This window comes from Papilio machaon, chromosome 19 (assembly GCF_912999745.1).
Source record: "Papilio machaon chromosome 19, ilPapMach1.1, whole genome shotgun sequence".
NCBI lineage: Eukaryota > Metazoa > Arthropoda > Insecta > Lepidoptera > Papilionidae > Papilio > Papilio machaon.
The window spans coordinates 2,702,391-2,723,731 of record NC_060004.1 but is presented as its reverse complement, the minus strand read 5'-3'; the positions used below and the strand labels follow the sequence as shown (position 1 = coordinate 2,723,731).

Genomic DNA, 21,341 nt, shown 5'->3' with positions numbered 1-21,341 from the left:
ATATTTATATAGTATTAACAAAAAAACTTAATCATTTCAAATAATATCTGTATTATCACTTGAGCAAAAAACTTACAAAGGATTTGGGAAAAAAAGAAGTTGTCTATTGGAAAATATTGTTAGAAATTTATAATGAAATCGTGTTTTTCAACTGATAAATAAAAATATTGCGGAATGATGCAATAGACAGATTAAAAAAATGTTTAAGCTATAGTTTTTAGTGAAGACTATTACTGGGTTACCATAAATAAAAAATAAATACAACGTAACGCCTAATGATATTCAACATTTTATAAAAAAATATGTGATAAAGAATTATTTAGTTGCATAATTCATGTATGTAATTAAATAATACTTCCTAAAATTCTTACTTTATGTAATACTTCATTCATCAAATATAATGTAAATAACCTAAATGGGTTTTAAATTTCATGCTTATATACAGAAAATTTATGGGAAAAAAAAATTAAATATATTTCTTTAAATAAATTCTTTATCATAAAATCATTGAATTGTAGTTAATATATTCCTATATAACATACATTTTCGATTCCAATAAAAAAGTAAAAAATTAAACCCAAGCACTTTGATCAGTAACTTAAAAATTTGATACTTTTAAAAAATAAGTTGATTTTTATTATAAATTTTAAATCATCTGAATAATAATAGAATTAGAGATAAACCTGTATTTAAAACAAATAAAGGTGTATATAAACGAAAACTCTAAACAGAGGCTCTCCTATTAGTAGTGTAAATAATTGATATATACATTTTGAATACATAACTTCATTTATTAAAATAAAAATAAGTCAATAATGATTTTAAAGTAACTGTGAAGATTTTCTATCTATTTATAAAATAGCCCTTTGTGAAAAAGTAATATTCTATAAGAGATATCGCTAATAGAAAAATAAAAAATGTATAGAAGTGACAGAATCTATCCATTTGAGACTTTACACTTTCATTTATCTTCAACCTTGAAGTTGACGAAATCATTAAAAAAAAACGATGGGGTCCATTATTTGGAAGAGATGTGCTTGTTGCATCTTGACCGAAAAACATATCGGCCCATTTGAGAGGCGCTACTAACGCTGTTGTCAAAAAATATATAAAACCTACATGGTAATAGAAAATTGAATAAAAGAAAAAAACGTGTCATAACAACTACAGCACGAAAAGGATCTTATTACCACAGAGCTTAAATTATTAGTCTATGCTTGTGACATTTTTTTGACATTGACAGAGATGCACTATTAAGCAACTAAATTCAGTTTGAGTTATGCCCACCGGGTCAAATTTCCTTGCCTGTCTACAAAACCTATTTAGACAGAAAAAATAATACACAAAAACAAAAAGAATTACAACTATAGTACGACATGGATCTTGTGACACTTTTGTGACATTGACAGTGGGGGCGCTACTGAGTTATTGTAATTTAGTGTCACTTATACCCACCGGGTCAGATAACTTGGTAGGTCTATATTTATATTTCATTACATTTTTATGATTCTATAAGCGATATCGCAAATCGAATATCATAGTCTACGGGCTTTGGTTCAACCCGGGTATGTAGAGCCGGGTGTGATCTAGCTCTTCAACCCGAAATGCTTACGCTTTATCCGGGCGTAGGGTCCTATATCCGGGTCCATTACGAAGTCGTAGAGGACACTGGACCAGCTCGTGTGATGCGGCAGGTCATCGTAGAACTCGGATGCTATACGTTTAACCTGGAACAAGAATAGCAAATTAAATGTTAATTTTGAAACAAGGATTATATTTTTTTTATCGATTCCTTTTTAGCCGACTTCAAAAAGAAGGAGGTTATCAATACGACTGTATTTTTTTTTATGTGTGTTACCGCGAAACTCCGCCCCTGGTGGTCCGATTTTGATAAAAAATATTTTAACCGAAAGGAAGTGCTTGCAGATGGGTCCCATTTTTTTTTTTAAATAACTAGAAAACTAGTAGATTTTTCACAATTAATTTATCATTGTATTCTACTAATCAAATGAAATCATTTGAAACTCATATTGAAGAAAAAGTAAAAATTAATCAGCGGCCATTCTGTAGTTGCGGCCATCTTGGATTTATGTATAGTGTCCTATACTAATCAAGCCCTTTCATTTGATATGCCATTTTGTGGCGGCGGCCATGTTGGATTAACGGACCTCTGGCAGTCGGCGGCCGGGCACTGCGGGGAAGTCGTGGTGCTCGTTGTGATAGCCCACGTTGAAGGTGATCCAGTTGAGCGGACCATAGTACGAGTACGTCTCGAAGCCTTTGCGGAACATGTAGTGCTCCGACACGAAGTGACCTGACAAATACACAATTATTAAAAAAAAACTCGACTGATTTACTTCAAATCTATTTCATTGGTGATTTTGAATTAAATATAGTACCTGCTACAGGATGTATACCCATCGCCATGAATGAACCCAACAAAAGGTACCACAGCGCCCTCAAACCTGGAAATAAAAAACAATATAAATTAATTCACCAATTAAATGTGAATAAAATATATTGCAATAAAACAAGAAGTTTCAAATAAAGTATTAATAGAACAACAATCGACTCACCAAACAGTTCAACGACAACCGCGTCAAAGAATAGCTGTATAACTAAATTGATCATCTCAAGCGGCGTGGGCGGCTTGGGCCTGACCACCAGCGGCCGCAGCGCGTAGAAGAACGGCTGCAAAAACAACCAGACTAGCTTCCCGCCAGTTGTACAGAACAACTTTGCCTCCAACAACGTGGGTAGGTCTACATCTATCACTTCATCGCCTTGGTACTGAAAGAATAAGTATTCTTGTTACCGCCAAATGTCGCCTTTATCTCTCATCTCTTCGTATAGTCGTAGTCTACGTTACGTCTTTACGGCAAGACGGAGAAGGCGACAGACGAGAAAGGAACGGAAAGGGTAGATAATATGAATTATGTCGGTCGCACGAATAAAAGAAATGTTAAACATTTTCTCATTACATAAATAATTGGATTTTTGTCATTTCTCTGTAATTCAGGTTACAACAATAATATTAATAATGTTTAACACGTTCAATGCGAAAAATTTTATGGTATTAATTCATCACTCAGAGCAAATCGGTGGCATTGAAAGTGTTAACAGACAATCAAAAGTTTATTTTTCATAGGTCTTGTCGTCAGCTCGAGCCTACCCAATGTCAATGATAACTAGGCCTAAGTCAACCAACAGTAGAAGAATCCAATCCATCAATCCAAAGTAAAATATAAATTAAACTTACTCTGTGGTGTTCCAAGTGGTACTTCTTAAAGCTGATAGAGACAGGTACGCCAATAGGCAAGTTGGCGAAGAAGCCAAACAATCTATTATGCAACGGCCGATTGTGGCCGAACGCTAGGTTATGTGCGATTTCGTGTATTGCTGGAAACGGGAGAAATACGTTATTAATCTTAATTCCATGATTTAAATAAGATACCGCATGCAGAATTTATTTAAACTAGGGCAATCCTGCGAACACATAACCAAGGTAATCGTGGCTAAGCACTTGTATATAAATAAGTTCAGTTACATATTGTCAATTGTTATTTTAAACATTGTTCATACACCATGGAAGTGTATGAATTACATTTGCATTTTGCAAGAGCTTAAGAACTTTTTGGTAGATAAGAGAAAGAAGTACATATGTCTTTATTCGCGCAGATAAGTTTTTCGCACTTTACCGCTCTAGTAATAAACAACTATTACTGGAGCGGTAAAGTATTTACAATGAAACATTCAAATATTTTTACGTAGTAGTGTCTATTGTAGAACTAACTAAAAACATATATTATTGTCATAAAATATAAAGGGAATGAGAGAAATGAAAATATACTTTCGTCAACACTCCTTAAAGAGGCATTGAATTCACATCAAGATTATTTTAATTTGCATGGTAGTACGAAGAAAGTTGTTAAAGGTCATTTGTTCTCTCACCTAACATGAGTGAATGATTGATCACACCGCCGAAGCAGTAGGCAACAAGGAGGAGAACCGGCCAGCTCATGTACTTGACTAGCGGCAGCATGAGCAACTGCATCAGAACCATCGCCGTCACCACCCATTTGAACAGCGGATCGTAGCCGTACAGCTTCTTTATCTCGGGATATTTTTCTGCCAAAGTAATTTAACAATTAAAAAATAAGAATTTCACAATTTTTTTATATTATAAGGTGGCAAGCAAATAAGCGGTCACCTGAATTCACCGAAATGGCGAATCGACCGCTGCCCATAGACATTGACAATTGCAGATGCGTTGCCGATCTATAACCAAAGAAATTTAAAAGTGGGCAAAAGGAGATTGTCGCGTGAGTCGCGGTCGGCAACAAGCGGACCTTAACGTCATGTGGGATGGTAGTTGAGATCTAGTTTGAATGATATTACTATTAAAGTCGACGTTTATTTCGTATGTCGAATATTCTCGCATTACCAAATAGTTCGGTGAGAAACTGCGATTAACTGGATCGCGAATAAAGAGATTTGACTTTTGGAATATGACATAAGGAGGCCAGATAACCAAGTAGTCGGTCACTATATTACTTTTTAGTTACCTACTAGGCTTTTTACAAAGAACCACGAGAAAGCTAAGCCTTACTTATCAGGCAGCGAGTTATAACTATTATTCTTTTTATATATCTTTGCAGCCCAAGGTCATTGGCGTTGTCAATAATAAAATTATGTTCTGCGCAGCGACTCGCGACGAAGTTAAGAGACGAAAAGATATCTGAAAACTGTATTATTTTATGATTTTTTATAGGATTACTTATTATTCAAATAAACCTAAAATCTATGATACAGATAAGAGAAGGACACGAAGCCAACACTTAGAAAAATCAAAATTGACGTGTACTCGACGAGGATTTGAAATATGAATTACGTCTTTCATTACATCAATAAAGAAAGTTTATTGCGATTTCGTTATTCGTAAGTATTTTAACTACGTCACAAGATTATCAAGTTCAGTAACACGTGAGGGATGATAACATTTTATATCGCCCGTTATTTCTTTTGCTTTATGATAATAGCTTTACAGCAATATTGTTTCCACTATCAAGAATTACTGCGCGTTTCCACTACGCTTGGTCTTCGGCCATTGGCGTTCGCCCGTTCAATAATGCACTATGAAAACATCAAAACAACTACGAGAATCTAAGCAAAATAATGTAAAATTAGGTCCGAAAAGAGATGATGCCTAGCTTATAACCATCTAGGGATGATTTCGTATCCATTCCCATACATTTCGAAGTTTTCACATGACGCATGACTATTCAAAGGTCTAACCAAGATCAATGAATGTAAGTGGTTCGTTGACTTCCATTAAGCAATTAGTATTGTATAGTAAAATGAATGTTAATTGATCGATGTATGTTTCTTAGCGGTATTAATAAAATTTTGCGATTCTAATTATGAGATTGTCAGTGCTAAATAGAAACATCCGACGAAACAGTTATATCTCAGAGATGTAACACTTTTCATCAGATGCGTAGAAATATAATTAAAAAAGAGACAAGTCAAAAGTCTCAGTACAGTGTCTGAGTATGGCATTGTCAAGGAAATGTTGAGCCTGATTACTTTAACCTCAAATAAAGACTACAAATGTGAAAGACACACTATGAAACAAAATGCAGTAAAAAGTAATATAAAAAAAAACAATCTCAAACAAAATGCACTAAAAAGTAACAAAATAATGTTATGAAAACCCTCTGAACTTAAAAGAAAGTTCTCTTCTTTCTTGTAACATGTCTAAATTGCATAATTATTGTTATTTCGCAGTCGGTGTCGGTGTCGGCCGAAGTAAATAAGTGACATTTTATATTTGAGATGTCTTAGATATACATAGTTACGTGTACTTAGGCTGAAACCGACTCCAAAATAACAATAATTATGCAATATATACATGTTACAAGAAAGAAGAGAACTTTCTTTAGAGTTCAGAAGGTTTTCATGACATTATTTTGTTGCTTTTTAGTGCATTTAGTTTGAAGTTGTTTTTTTATAAAGTCGGCTATTTTTTTCTGAAAATTTTTGTTTTATTTCTCAATTTTTAGTGAATTTCAAGTTCGATTACAAATTTCCTTAATACGTATGAGGGCGGAAATAAGACAAATAAAGGAAAGGAAGTCCTTTTCTTTATTAAACAAGTACATACATATTAAACATATTAAATAGGAATAGGATTTAATGTGTATCCTTTTTAATGTGTTTAATATGTATGCACTTCAATTCAAAAACTAATTAAAAATGCATCAGATAACCTCTCATCCTTTAAACAAAGAAATGATTATCAAAATGGGTATGCTAATTCAAAAGTAACTAATTAATACATCGTAGCGTCCCTTTAATTCTGTACAGTCGCGCACTACAGTAGCATTTTGCGGATGCGCGTAGTTTTTATACATTTCATGTCTTCCAAACTATTGGTCAGAATTATATAATGTGAAAGGCTAATGTTATCTGCATTTAATAATCTAGCCTTAAAACATATTTATTTGGATATGGATTAATACTGAAGTCGAATAATAGTGTCGAAAATACGGCATGAATTTAATTGATGTTTCTAAATAAAAAAATGGTTATTGTGAGAAAACTATAAAAGATAGATGTATGTTATCGCGGACTTTTATTTAGCACATTTAAAGAGCTACAATTCTTTCATACATCATTTTTATGCAGGTCTTATAGTTTAGCCTGCGTAAGCGCTGAAAGCAAAAATATCCCTAATTTTCGGAACACATTTTGAAGCTAAAATATAAAAAAATAGTCTTCTAGTTATTTAAAAAAAATCAAAAAACGGGACCCATCTGCAAGCACTTCCTTTCGATTAAAATAACTCTTATCAAAATAAGAGCACTAGAGCGCGGTAACACGCATAAAAAAATACAGTCGAATTGATAACCTCCTTCTTTTTGAAGTCGGCTAAAAATAGTCGTATTAAAGTGTGACTATCACATTGTCTTAAACGGAAGTTTAAGGAACTTAAGACGTACCTTAACTTCGTCAATTTATTATCGAATTAAACTATATAGTCAGTATTGAGAAATTAGCTTACTCACACATTATAAGAAACTTTACATTAATAATGCCAGATGTTACTTAAAATTTAACTACAGTTTAAAACTGTCTTTTTATTTTGTAACAAGTTTACAATTATTCGATTGTTTATGACGATTTTAATTTGATGAAATACACATTGATTGTATCAGCTAAAAAACTCAATAGTATCGTAGCACTCTTAAGTTAAATGTTTATCTTATCAGTATCCATTTACTAACAATTAGTTGGACAACATTAAATTGCTTTTGCATTGTCTATTATATAGATAATATTCTAATAGCTGATAACGATACCACAGATAAATTAACATATGGTCGAATTAAAGTTTTCTTTTTTTTATTCGTTCGAGTTTATAATGAGGTCGAGAATAATGTTTTAATTCTTTTTATTACACTACTTATTACGACGTTTGTTTTTTAAATTCCAATAAATAAATGAGCGCTTGATCATCCATCTGATGTTAAATGGTTACCGAAATATTGTACGCAGTAGCTTGGTATTTAAACTATTAGTTTTTGCCTCTTTAAAGCCTCTACAAGGTCAATTGCTTCCTAATCATACTAATATTATAAATGTGAATGTTTATATGGATGGATGGATGTTTGTTTGCAGGTATCTCCCGAACGGCTCAACGGACCTAGATCAAATTTGGCATAGATGTAGAACATAGTCTGGAAGAACATTTTTGATTCCTCGCGGCGGATCTGCGGGCGACAACTAGTAATATATATAATCAGCCACTGAACTTAAACTACTGTGTCAATGGGTGAAGTGGAGTATTAAAAAACAATAAAAACTTTTATTTTATAAAAAGAATTAACATTCGCTAACCAGCAAATCCGTATAGATAAATTTTATCAAAATTTCGCCACAACTTTTTAAAATTTATCATTTGTAACTAAAACACATACATGCCAGTAGATAATAGAAATACACGTTTTTATCATTAATAGATAAATTGTGGATTAGTGAAATTTTGTGAAACATAAATTTCAAATAGCGACTATTTTAACCAACAAAAAGTATAGTATTTAGCAATTGCTATTGTCATCTACAACGACTAATCGCTTCATGAGTAATAATCCTTGAGACTATTGACCGGCAAGGAGTTCGAAAGTTTACCAGTTTAGGGTATGTTGCAATACCATATAATTAAAAAAATAAAAACTTCACATTTTTTTATTTACATTTCTAGAAAACTTTCAATCATCCAAGTAAAATTTCAAACCCGTGTTGATAAAATATAATAAATAGATTAATAAAAGATAAACATAATGACTTTTGTGCATAATAATTCTATTTAGAGATAGTAAATTGTCGCTCTATTATTATTTTTCAATACCTGTTATCGCTCACGTAACCTTTTAAACAAACGTGTTGCGTTATCTTAATACGTTATCTATAGCAAAATTACCCATAAGTCACCTGTGCATTTATCACCTGTTTGATTGAAGATTTTAATATTTTTTCGTATCTTTACACAGTCAAAATATTCACACAATACATATCAACATTATAATATTAACTAGTTGTTGCCCGCGACTCCGTCCGCGCGGAATTTAAAAACAACGTAAGAAGTAGCTTATGTGTGCTTCCAGACTATGTTCTACATCTATGCCAAATTTCGGTAAGATCCGTTGAGCCGTTTCGGAGATACCTTCAAACAAACATCCATCCATCTAAGCATTCGCATTTATAATATGAATCTGTGTGATTTTTTTTACCTCTTTATTAAGAAATTTCTCGAACAGATGAACGTGAAACTTAACACAGTTAAAAGTAATTTGGGTGAGAAGTGCATAACCTATACAAAAAATCTTCGAATAAATAAGAGTTATGTTCGAACGTAGATTTATCGGCAACCAATAGCTCTTAGAAAGCCGACACATATTTCGATAAATGTTGAGGCAGTGCGCACTCAAGAATATAACAAAATTTAAAGCGAAAAATTTGCAAATCTTTGGAGAGTGCGTGACAAAAAGCATATGACATTTTTCTTGCAAATTACATTACTGAACTTCCGACGTATACCTTTTCTCAGTTTTAGTCGTAACATTCCGTACCCCTATCGTACACCGCCGAGTGTTTCGTGAACCTTCAAGGGTCTACCTTATTGCTTTTGGAATCACTTGTACATTAAAGAAACATGCCAGTATGAAAATTTCTTATTAAGTCTGCGAACCCGTTTTAGTTTAACAGTTTCAAGAATAAAGGTATTAATGATTCATAGTGATATTTACATTTTATCAGCAACTATTAACTTTGTTACTGATAAAAAAATTTCACTTAAAATGTACGTTGTCTTATCAGTTTTGATACTAGATCTAGTAATACATCCGGCCAGCTGGTCATGCCTTATCACGATACACAGTCATGGTCTTAAAAATCTCAGTATCACATTAAGCTGTTTAGTTTTTTTTTATAACTAACTGAAATCTGCATATGTAGGAATGACAAAGTCAAAATATCAAAATCAATATAAAGTCAGTTGGTTCAATTAAAGATTTTTTTTAAAATTAAATAAATATATATTGGGACAAAAGCGATCTGTTCTTATATCGGATATTTCGAAATCGTTAAAAACACATAAAAATACGTATTATTCGGCGTAATTTCCTTACTATCTCTGTTACTGCCGACATTACGTACGCGAAGTCGTTGGAATAAACAAGTTTTGTCAGACGAGTCTATTTGTGTGAACTGTGAACATTATTAATTAGCTTCAATTTACATACTAACGCTTACATTCGAAAATATACAAGACATACGAGTTTTTCTTATGAGACATATTTAAAGATAAGGTCTCATGTATTATTTATGTTAGAAAATCTAATAATAAAAGAAAAACAACTTTTCTTTATATCTGGATTCCTCAGTATTTTTGTGGATTTAAACATTAAATGTTAAGGAACTCTCTTAAATCGGATGGTCTCGACGACAAGACTCCAACAAGACGGACCGCTAATATTATGTAATGATTGCGGGAGCCGATTGGATGACGACAGCAAGGGCATTAGTAGCAATTGTCCGTTGCAATGGTTTCTTCTTTCCACTTGACTACAAGTTGCGCGACTCCGGCCGCGTCTTTACTTGTATATCAGTCGCGCCAGTGTAAATAGACATGCGAGTCGCCAGTTTAGCTACCAATTAAAGATATATATTAGATATACATTACGGCACCTAATGTTCCAAACATATATTTCCACCCTTTAAGGTATGAACATTTTTAATGTTTAATACTCTTTGAATTTTTTTTATGTTCCACATTGCACAATCTGAATTCCAAATGAATCAAAAGTACACATCATTTTAAGGAGTGTTCGTGTATAGAATGATTAATGTTATATCTGTGACAACAAAGACAAGACAAATGCAACTGACATACAAACTCTATTATTAAAAAAACATATTTTCTTTCCTTAAACTTGGAGTTCTTGGAATTTTCATTATAAATTCACAAGGAAATAGTCAGAAACATAGTGTTTATTTCAAGCCCGGTTTCTTTGAAGTTAGGATAGGTAAGTATACCGCTATATCCAGCTATTACTGAGGCTTTTACAACAACAAGGAGCGATCTAGTATTCTTTTGTACCAACATAACTGTGGGATATAGCGTCCACTTTGTCATGCAACAATTGTGAGATCAATTTGTGGAGTGCTCACTGATCCCTCTATTAGTTCATCAGACAACAACATTGTTAAAATATCCTTGCTGTATTTGGTATTGTGATTTTCTACCACCTGTACAAAAAATATAGTTATCCCTGTTATTGCAAAGATAATGAAAGGAATAACAATTGTTTCAGTACTTTTTATATAAATATACATCTTCTAATCTGTATATTTACTAAGACACGATACAATGGTTATGTAAAGGTTATTTTTATTTACTTAGAATGAGTATTGACTCATTTTAAGTAAATAACAATACATATGTATTGTGTACGAACGTACGTATATGTATTGACATAGAATTATTCACAAATCTTTTTTGAAGTTCTATTGTTTAGGACCTATGAATTAAATTGATGTACAACATTTATTAATATTATATAATAAAAAATTGATTATTTCTGAAAATATTAAATTTTATTTAACAGTAATACTAATGTATAAAAGAGGTCTGTGGTCTGCCTACTTATCTGTTTTGTTGTACTAATCTTACTATTAATATAAATGCGGATGTTGGGATGGATGGATGTTTGTTTGAAGGTATCTCTGGAACAGCTCACGGGACCTTGATAAAATTAAGCACAGATGTAGAACACAGGCTGAAAGAAAACATAGGCTACTTATTACGTATTTTTTTAATTAGGCGCAGTGGGAGTCGCGGCCGACAACTAGTATGTAATAGTTTTACAAATATAAAGTTTCTTTCTAGATAAAGAGTATGTATTTTGTTTATCTATCAAAATCAACACTTGAATTAAACACGTGAATTTGATAATCTCTGAGATAATAGATACCTACTAAATACTTGCATTTTTTTAAAGTCAAGAGTCTGTAAATTTTAAATATGCATTAAGCTAGAAATAAAACCACAAATATGTGATCAGTCTATCCACTGAGCGACTAACTCTCAACAAGTTTTGAAACATTTTAAAGTAGTAGCCTGTCATTATACAAGCTAATTAAGATGTTAGCATACATTGGTTAAAGCTAACAACGGTAATGAGTTACTACGAATTATCATGTTACTATGACCATGTAGATAGTAGAGACAATCCATTAACTAAATTTTATATCTTTTCTTACCCTAACTGATCAATCATCATAATCAGCTCACTATATGTCCCCACTGAGGGGCTCGGCGCCTACCTCAAGTTAGGGGTGACAATGGAGATGACAGCAGACAGATTGATTTGGAGGATGGAAACCTGATGTACCGACCCTACGTAAGTGGGATAAGGTCAGGGAGATGATGATGATACACATTATCATTTCTTAAATGTTTTGCTTTCAAATGATGGTCACCCTATAATCACCAGACTGTTTGAACAAGCTTTGTATACACTTGTAGTCATTTTTCTGTGAAATTTACAGAACTACTTCCAAAGACTTTATTGCATTGATAAGATAGGTACAACATGCAACCTTATTCAAATAAAACCAGATGTTGGGATTAAAGGGATTCCATTAAAATGCTATTAGCAAAAATATTTGCTATCATAGATCTAGAATTTAACTTATTACTAATTTTCGGTACAATATTAGTTTATTTAATTAATGCTTATTTCTAAGATCTTTGTCATTTATATTAAATTATACAATATTTAAATGGAATACTAAAGAAGCTAATTTAGAAAGTAGTTAAAACAATTTAAACAAGGAATTGTTACAAAGAAGGGCTACAATTAATTTGTAGTAAAAGTAAATTTTTATTTCTTGTTGTAAATAATAATTACCCAAAGTTTTTTTTTCTTATAAATAATAATTAAAAGAGCCTTGACCATGACTTTGAGTATTGCTGGTTTAAGATTAAAATATTTGGAATTTAGTTGAATGCCAATTCATTTTTTTTTCACTTCACTTAACAAAAAAGAGGACTTTTAACAGAGAGGTTGAAGTATATTTGTCATTTGGGTTAAAGGCTTTTAAGTGAATATAATTTGTATAAAAGTGTGTGCATTTTTATTATATAATTAACCTTGAATTAACCATCTCATAATAAATAGAATAAATTTATTTTCAATATTAAACAACAAATTATATTATTTCCAATCAAATGGCGAATACAAAAATACATCCAATTTACTAATAATTAAAGAAATCATTTACTATATTGTTTTGTTCTAAGATATTAGCAACAAATAACCAATTTTAAGGAATGAAATAAGCATAAATTTGTTGACCTTAAACTGTGTTGTTAATGTTAATATAGGTAGTGTATAATACATTTATTAAAAAAATATATATTCTATTTTGGTACCGTGATACATGTTTTGTTCTAAGATATTAGCAACAAATAACCAATTTTAAGGAATGAAATAAGCATAAATTTGTTGACCTTAAACTGTGTTGTTAATGTTAATATAGGTAGTGTATAATACATTTATTAAAAAAATATATATTCTATTTTGGTACCGTGATACATGTTTTGTTCTAAGATATTAGCAACAAATAACCAATTTTAAGGAATGAAATAAGCATAAATTTGTTGACCTTAAACTGTGTTGTTAATGTTAATATAGGTAGTGTATAATACATTTATTAAAAAAATATATATTCTATTTTGGTACCGTGATACATGTTACAGGTAAGCACATTATGAATCACACCCATTCTTTGAAAGACACACAAAATGTATTAAAATTAAGTATGCAAAAAATTTATGATGTATATGTATACGTGAGACGGATTTAATTTAAACGAATCCCGCATGTCGCTTTAGTTCGAATTGGTTGAATAAATTTACATTAATCAATAATAATTTGAATTATTAGGAAAAATTATTACGGTTGTATCTTACCTAAAATGATCTTCCGGCGGCTGGCGTGTGGCTCCTCGGTATGAACCCATTCAAAATCATTTCGCGATACATGAGCTCCCATTTTGAACACGAAAAACTAACACTTATGTTAAAATTTAAAACATTATTCTCTTTCCAAACATTTACAAGTTTAACCCGGCAAAATCTAAAAGCCGCAGAAACGATTCAATATATTTAATTAGCCACACGTGACGGTACTCAAACATACACCAACGAGATTAAACGAAACTTCAGTATGAGTAGTATTTCAGTGCTTCTAGGTTTCAAATGAAAAGTGATAAAACGATAAACGATGAAGTCGATGAGGTCAGATAATAATTGACAAGTAAAAACGTCTCAGTCAACTGACAGCTGACAGAGTGTGACACTGACACACTCGAGCAACCAGAGAGTTACACTGTTCAAATCAGTCAGTTTAAAAATTCGCTTGAATTCGCTATTTTGCAAATTAAATTTTTTAGGAGTTTCATTTAATTGAATATCATTTTGAATTATGAAAATTATTGAAATGAATGTATTTTCATATTGTGTTGTTATTTGTTGTTAACTAATGTGGAACTTTACACCATATCAATTAGTATCTGACTTTCAAACAGATGAAAGAAAAGTGTATTTTTTTAGTGCTTTATAATTGAGTTTTAAAAAATATCGTTCAGTTCCATTACGAGCCGTAACAGTTACGATGTTACAAGTCCTTGTCTTATACTGACACCGTGCTTTATAAGCAATGTTTTTAGTCTTTTCACTTGAACGTACATAATCTGTAATTATCCCTTCCAAAAATTTGACAGATTTTCTGTCCATAAACAAAAATTTGTCTTTCTGAAGTTTGTGTCTGAACATGGCGGTTGGTAAAAATAAAGGCCTATCCAAAGGCGGTAAAAAGGGCGTTAAAAAGAAGATGTAAGTTAGTAATAAAATCATATATTTCTAACGAATATAGTGTTTTAGATATCTAAGCCTCAATATTAAAATTGTCACTGGTGATTACTGTGATATCGGTGGATAAAGTTTTGTGTCTCGTGTTATATTGAGTTAAAGTTTATTTCTTGTAAAGTTTTGTATTGTTTCCAATATTAATCAGAGCAAAAAAACATTCTCGTAAATTCTAATGTTCTATAGGCAAACGACCATATTTAAAGTTTGATGAATAAAACATTTCAACTTTATTTGTTGCGAGGTTATAAAAACCTTAATTTTTTCAGCGTTGATCCGTTCACCCGCAAAGACTGGTATGATGTTAAGGCACCGTCTATGTTCACCAAAAGACAAGTGGGAACCACCCTTGTCAACCGTACTCAGGTTAGTAAATTTAAATTCGTAATAATAAAAAGGTACTTAGGCTGTCGGCGTGTATTCTATAACCTGCATCTTTTAAGTTAACCACAGGGTGTAGTTAAAGTTATGTTCACTGAACACGTGGGTATCACAGTCTTGTGGTTATTTTGTTTAAATTGAAATGATGATCCACCTAGCTCGCAATGACACAGAACTGATGAAAACATTTGTTCCCTTTTGATTTTTATCACTGAATTGATTTTATATTTCTCAAAAATTTGTGGTTTAATGAATGTATTTCTAAATATTTCTGTTAATTTTAGGGAACAAAAATTGCTTCTGAAGGTTTAAAGGGCCGTGTGTTTGAGGTCTCATTGGCTGACTTACAAGCTGATACTGATGCTGAAAGGTTTGTATTTTCTTATATTGTATTTCTATGTTATTTTTTGCTATTGAAACAACCATATTCACTATTTGAAATACTAGTAGTGTAATGGAGTGTTATTTTGGTTAGTTCAAAGTAAATAACCAAATATTAAAAATAAAAAATAATTAGTAAAGTTAAACAAGTACTAAGTAGCTGTTGCCCGCAGGCGCGACTTCGTCTGCGCGTGATTAAAATAAAAGGTATTAAATAGCCTATGTCCTACATCTGTGCTAAATTTCAACAAGATCCATTGACTCACATGTTGAGAACAATCATTCATCCATCCAGCCAAACTTTCGCATTTATAATATTAGTTAGATAGAAATGATAACCTAAAATGAGTTGCAGTCCAGCTATATGAAAGTAACCACATGGCTTTTGTATCGTTTCAAACTGCATAAATAAATTGCACCAACGTGAAAACGGGCCTTAGCATTTTATTGAAAGGCATTTCATGCAGTTGCTACACTATTTAATCAATTTGTTTATAAAAGTTAAAACTTACAGTAATGTTTAACTAGTTATGCCTAGGATGGGCATTGTTATAATTAAAAATTTGAGTTCTACTTCCATTTCCAAAATTACGCTGTGCCTAACATGGTTTATTTTTAGGTATAGTATTTAAATAAACAAGTCAATGTATTTTAGGTCTTTCCGCAAGTTCCGTCTTATCGCTGAGGATGTGCAAGGTCGGAATGTGCTCTGCAACTTCCACGGCATGGACCTCACCACTGACAAGCTCAGGTAAATTATATCCTGTTTAAATATATATGTTTTGCAGTCCAGCTATATGAATGTACTATTATTGTCTTCATATCGTTACAAACTGCATAAATAAATGCTTTAATATGATAAAAATCTTTGTTATTTTAATAAGGATATTCATGTTATTGCTACAGTAAAACTACTTTGAAATATTAACACATTTTACGCTTAGGAATTTGCCATGCGAATAAGTGGCATTAAATATGTTAAAATGAACTTTTTATTTGATTACTAATGTTTTAAATGAAATATTGTTTGCAGATGGATGGTCAAGAAATGGCAGACTCTTGTGGAGGCCAACATTGATGTGAAGACCACAGATGGATACCTCCTTCGTGTGTTCTGCATCGGCTTCACCAACAAGGACACTCTTAGCCAGCGCAAGACCTGCTATGCCCAGCACACACAAGTGAGTATCAGGTTTATACTAAGTTTTTTTTTATTAATTTTATAGATGACTAGCTTTTGACCGTGATTTCGTCTGTGCAGAATTAAAAGTCAAACTTAATTTGTTATCTTCCAGACTATGATCTATTTCTAATTCTAATTTTATCCAAATATCACAAAATGATTAAAAGCTGGTGGTTTGTGATTACTTACATTTTTTTATTTTGTGATTGCTAGAACCCAAATTTTGCAAGCTTGTTGACACAAAAGCAAAAGTTTGCTTCTGTTTTCGAATTTTGTAAGGATGTATAAAAAACAAAATAAAAACATTTACTCCAAATAAAATGTATAATATATGTATATAATTAAATTAATGTATACTTTGTAATATAACAGATTGGATTTCTAGGTACGAGCCATCAGAAAGAAGATGTGTGAGATCATCACCCGTGATGTGACCAACTCGGAGCTGCGTGAGGTTGTCAACAAGCTCATTCCCGATTCCATTGCTAAGGACATTGAGAAGGCATGCCTTAGCATCTATCCTCTCCGTGATGTCTGCATCAGGAAGGTAATGTTCGAAAGAAAATCTCTTGTTTAAAACCCAAAAATATTATTTTTTATAGATTTTAATTCAAGTACATAGTTGAAACTGCTTAAGTTCATGTTAGTCTACTCGTTGTGAACTAAACAATTCTTTGTCACTTAAGTAAAAAAAGGTTTATTTGAAACATTTCATATTTATATATGGATTATCTTGGGATCTACAAATGGTTATTTAACCCTATTTTTAAAAATAGACATGACTATGAAGGATGTTAGACTTGATCTAACTAAATTTTATGTAATTTATTTTTCTATGATGACACACTCAGCTCGCAATGACAACTCACATGATGAAATTTCATGTTCCCTTTTGATTTTATATCTGATGTCTTATTACTTTAAAAGACTCCTTTCAATAGTAGTACAAATCTAATGAGAATTGTTTGCAGGTGAAAGTGCTGAAGAGGCCTCGTTTCGAGATCTCCAAGCTGATGGAACTGCACGGGGAGGGCGGTGGTGGCAAGCGTGGCGAGGCGGGCGACAAGTCTGACCGCCCCGAAGGCTACGAGCCCCCTGTACAAGAGAGCGTTTAAGTCTAATATACTTTTAAAAAACTGGATTTTTTGTTTTATTTGAGACCATGAGAGCCATTCTGATTTTTTCAATATTTATTTTAAACTAGCTTTTACCCGCGACTCCGTCCGCGCGGAATAAAAAATAGAAAACGGGGTAAAAATTATCCTATGTCCGTTCCCTGGTTCTAAGCTACCTGCCCACCAATTTTCAGTCAAATCGATTTAGCCGTTCTTGTGTTATAAATAGTGTAACTAACACAACTTTCTTTTATATATATAGACTAGCGACCCGCCCCGGCTTCGCACGGGTGCAATGCAAAATATACCTACTACAGAATGTCCTTATACACAACGTTCACAGCGTTCACATTAGAAACCTTTAAATTTATCAGTGTTTCTCTACTATATTATGCATTTATTATACATACAAACCTTCCTTAAGAATCACTCTATCTATTAAAAAAAACCGCGTCAAAATCCGTTGCGTAGTTTTAAAGATCTAAGCATACATACGGACATACAGCGAAAGCGACTGTTTTATACTATGTATTGATGATAAACCAGCTCTAAACGGTAAGTGATAGCGCCACAGTGGCTTAAAATTTAGTTCAACATTTTTTTCATAGACCACATTAGAGTTACCATCTTAGCCTATCAAAAATTTAAAAAGTTTATTAGCGCTACACTGGGGTAAACTACACTACAGTATTTAACTATTATTTAAGTAATTTGGCCAGTAAGTCTCTTAGCCACTTATACTTGCTTAAGTTTGCATTACCTACCTTAATGGAATTTAGTACTAAATCGTTTATTTGAACACCCTGATGTCTGAACTCAATCTATGATCTCTAATTAACATGTTGCCGCAACATGTTAAACTCTTCGTCTTAGAGGAATTACTATTAAAAGGAACAACCTTTTGCCTGCGACTCCGTCCGCGAGGAATTAAATAAAACTATATGTAGCCTATGTGTTCTTCCAGACTATGTTCTACATCTGTGCCAAATTTCATCATGATTCGTTGAGCCGTTCCAAAGATACCTCCAAACAAACATCTATCTAAACTTTCGCATTTGTAATATTAGTAAGATAAGATTAATTTCTAAGCTCTGCGTCTGTAATGGTGTGGCATAGCTAGTGTTTGATACTGGTTATTCATTGGCCGCTAGAGTACGAACGACAATGTGAACAAGTTGTGGGTAATGAAATAAAACAATATCTAATTATAATTTTGTTTATATTTTCTCATCACAAGTCTGAACAAGTGCTTAATTATTTTCTTAATTTTAACATAAAAGTATCGGGTACGGTAATTCTTTTTCATAAATTTAACATGGTAGAAAATGCTTCTTTTTTACTGGCAACACAACTATGCAGTGATTTAAAAAAAAAAAGATCTATTAACATTATATATTAAAAATAAAATAATAATTAGTACATTTTATCACTGTATGATTTATTTGGATATTATTTGAATTATAAAATATAAGTAGATCAGAACAGTTTTGAACTTAAAAAGAAGGTATTCTTAATAAACTTAAAAAAAAAAAAAAATCTTCCCTACCTACCTGGATTTATAAAAGTGGCTTAGGACTAACCACAGTTACTCTAACCATAAAAGAAACTAGACAAGTTTTTGTTTATAATTATTTATAAAGCTTCTTTTAGAAATAAGTGACTGAAAGTGTATCGTGATGGTTTATTTGTGTAAAGTGAAAAATAAACAGCCTTTCTTCAATTGAATACAAATTTCTGAAATAGACGTGACGCACACAAGACGAACTTTATAAAGGGTAGGTATCTAATTATAAAAAGTCATTTTAATGTGTTTTTAAAATAGCAATAATTGCAGTTTATTATTTCTTACCTGTTTTTAATATTACACTGACAAATTATTATAACGATATACCTCTAATATTATGTTTTATATGGGGTAAACTGATTTACAGTTATTGTTGTCTGTGTAAATTATTTTATACTTAATCTCAATTGTATTTTAATTCAACTTAAATATAAACGTAAAATTAACACTATCTGGCTTTCTTGTCTAGATGTGTAATATAGATATATAATAAAACAATATCTAGATAATATGACTGTAACCAAAGACTTAAATTATTCTTAATATACTAATAGATTTTTTTCTTTCATTATTTGCTGTTTATGCGACATTTTGTTTTCGATTTCTTATAATTATATTTGATCTTAAAATAACTTAAATTTAATTATTTACAAGTGGAATGTTATTTTTGGTCTTAATTTCTTAAATAAAAATAACATTACGTACAAAATATATGTAATTAACCGGTTTAAAATATAGATTAGAACAATTTTATAGAGAGATTCAAAAATATCAATAATTATTGTGGACACTAGAATTTGTGTCAGGTGGTTTAGATCGTAGTTTTTGTTTGTCATGGCTCATACTTGTTCATGATAAGTGATGTGCACCGTAAATGTTTTTGGTATGTAATTAATTTTCTTAGGGCGCAGTTTCATTAGTCGTAAGCTTTAGCATGCGTGGCGCGAGAGATTTCTTATGCCGTAGCGCTCTCATGCGAGAACATTTGACGTCAATTGATTCAACCGCATCGACGCTTGTTTTACATCGACCAATCATTTTCATTTGTCGTAAGACCGTGTGCGGAGATTCCCATTAATGAATTTGCGCCCTTAGATCTCCAACTCAATACATTTTCATTATAGCATGGTGCAGCTGTCGATTAATAAATATGCTTATTATTTTATATCTACGCTGATGGTTTTAGACTTGCAAAATCGATATGTTTTTCATAATTTCAGTGACATCGAATCAAAATGTTGTAAATAATAAAAAATGCTTCTTAATCCGTATTACAAAAAAATCTTAACAAGTAAATTGATCTTAAACGTCGCTAAACCCATGCTATATTGAAACTCACAGGTGGGCACAGTTAATCGAAATGTTAACTTCGTTAATCGTTAATTCGTTAATTAAAAAATTAACTTCGTTAATCGTTAAAGCGTTAAATTCTCGAAAACTTAACGCAAGTTAAAGTTAATCGTTAACAGTTAACCATACCAAAGTTATTCATACTAATTTCACACTTATTGTGGTGACACTTGTTTAAAATAGTAATTTGACTAAAAATTCTATAACACATTAGTATTAGAGATAAGTATGAATGCATTATAGTATATTTCATTACGAGTGCGGAAAGCCTGTCATTGCAAAGAGTTCCGACAAATGTCTACCCGAGCCGAGGCGTAGCCGAAGGTGAGGCTTGACAGTTGGAACAAGTTGTAATGACAGTTCCGCACGTGTACTAAACAACTAATACTTACAACTTTTAATATAGTTGCGAAAAAATTAAGCAATTTAAAAGACTAATAAAAACACAATAAACTCAACTCAATAAATTTTTGGATAAATGACGCCAACCGTAAAAGAATACAAACAGATATATTTTTTTTGTTTTCTTCACCCATTCTGGGTAGGCAAAGGGAACTATGCCCAAACGGCCAGGTCTTCAGTAGATTATTTTTATTGATATGAAATGAAAATGAAATTTAATGAGATGAAATAAAATGAAACCTTACCTAATTCAGTGAATCAAATCATTAAATCTGATATTGTAACAAATTAGGAGCTTCTTTTTAGAAATATTTGCATGAATCATAAAAACTTCAATTATATTTTTTTTGTAAAAACTTCGTGGTTGTTTTTTTCTTTTTAATAGACATTATTTTGACAGTTGGGAAAGAGAACGCACGAGTTTGGAAAAGCTTAAGAAAAAGCACGAGTAAAATAGTGTTTTAATACAGT

The 21,341-nt window shown here is 31.8% G+C and overlaps 2 protein-coding genes across 2 annotated transcripts; one reads left to right on the top strand and one right to left on the bottom strand.

Moving 5' to 3' along the window:
* Window positions 1-843: 843 nt before the first annotated feature.
* LOC106721272 (sphingolipid delta(4)-desaturase DES1) lies at window positions 844-13,826 on the bottom strand. Its single transcript, XM_045682472.1, has 7 exons — window positions 13,538-13,826; window positions 3,952-4,128; window positions 3,260-3,399; window positions 2,577-2,790; window positions 2,400-2,465; window positions 2,169-2,314; window positions 844-1,727 (listed from the first exon to the last, which is right to left on the bottom strand). Exons 1-7 carry the CDS (start codon window positions 13,617-13,619, stop codon window positions 1,587-1,589), a joined length of 966 nt encoding a protein of 321 aa, XP_045538428.1. The 5' UTR covers window positions 13,620-13,826; the 3' UTR covers window positions 844-1,586.
* Window positions 13,827-14,359: 533 nt separating this feature from the next.
* Window positions 14,360-17,580, top strand: LOC106721265 (40S ribosomal protein S3a). Its single transcript, XM_014516172.2, has 7 exons — window positions 14,360-14,461; window positions 14,764-14,860; window positions 15,160-15,245; window positions 15,912-16,007; window positions 16,290-16,437; window positions 16,825-16,986; window positions 17,411-17,580. The coding sequence occupies exons 1-7, from the start codon at window positions 14,400-14,402 to the stop codon at window positions 17,552-17,554; spliced, it is 795 nt and encodes a 264-aa protein (XP_014371658.1). The 5' UTR covers window positions 14,360-14,399; the 3' UTR covers window positions 17,555-17,580.
* The last annotated feature ends 3,761 nt before the right edge of the window (window positions 17,581-21,341 follow it).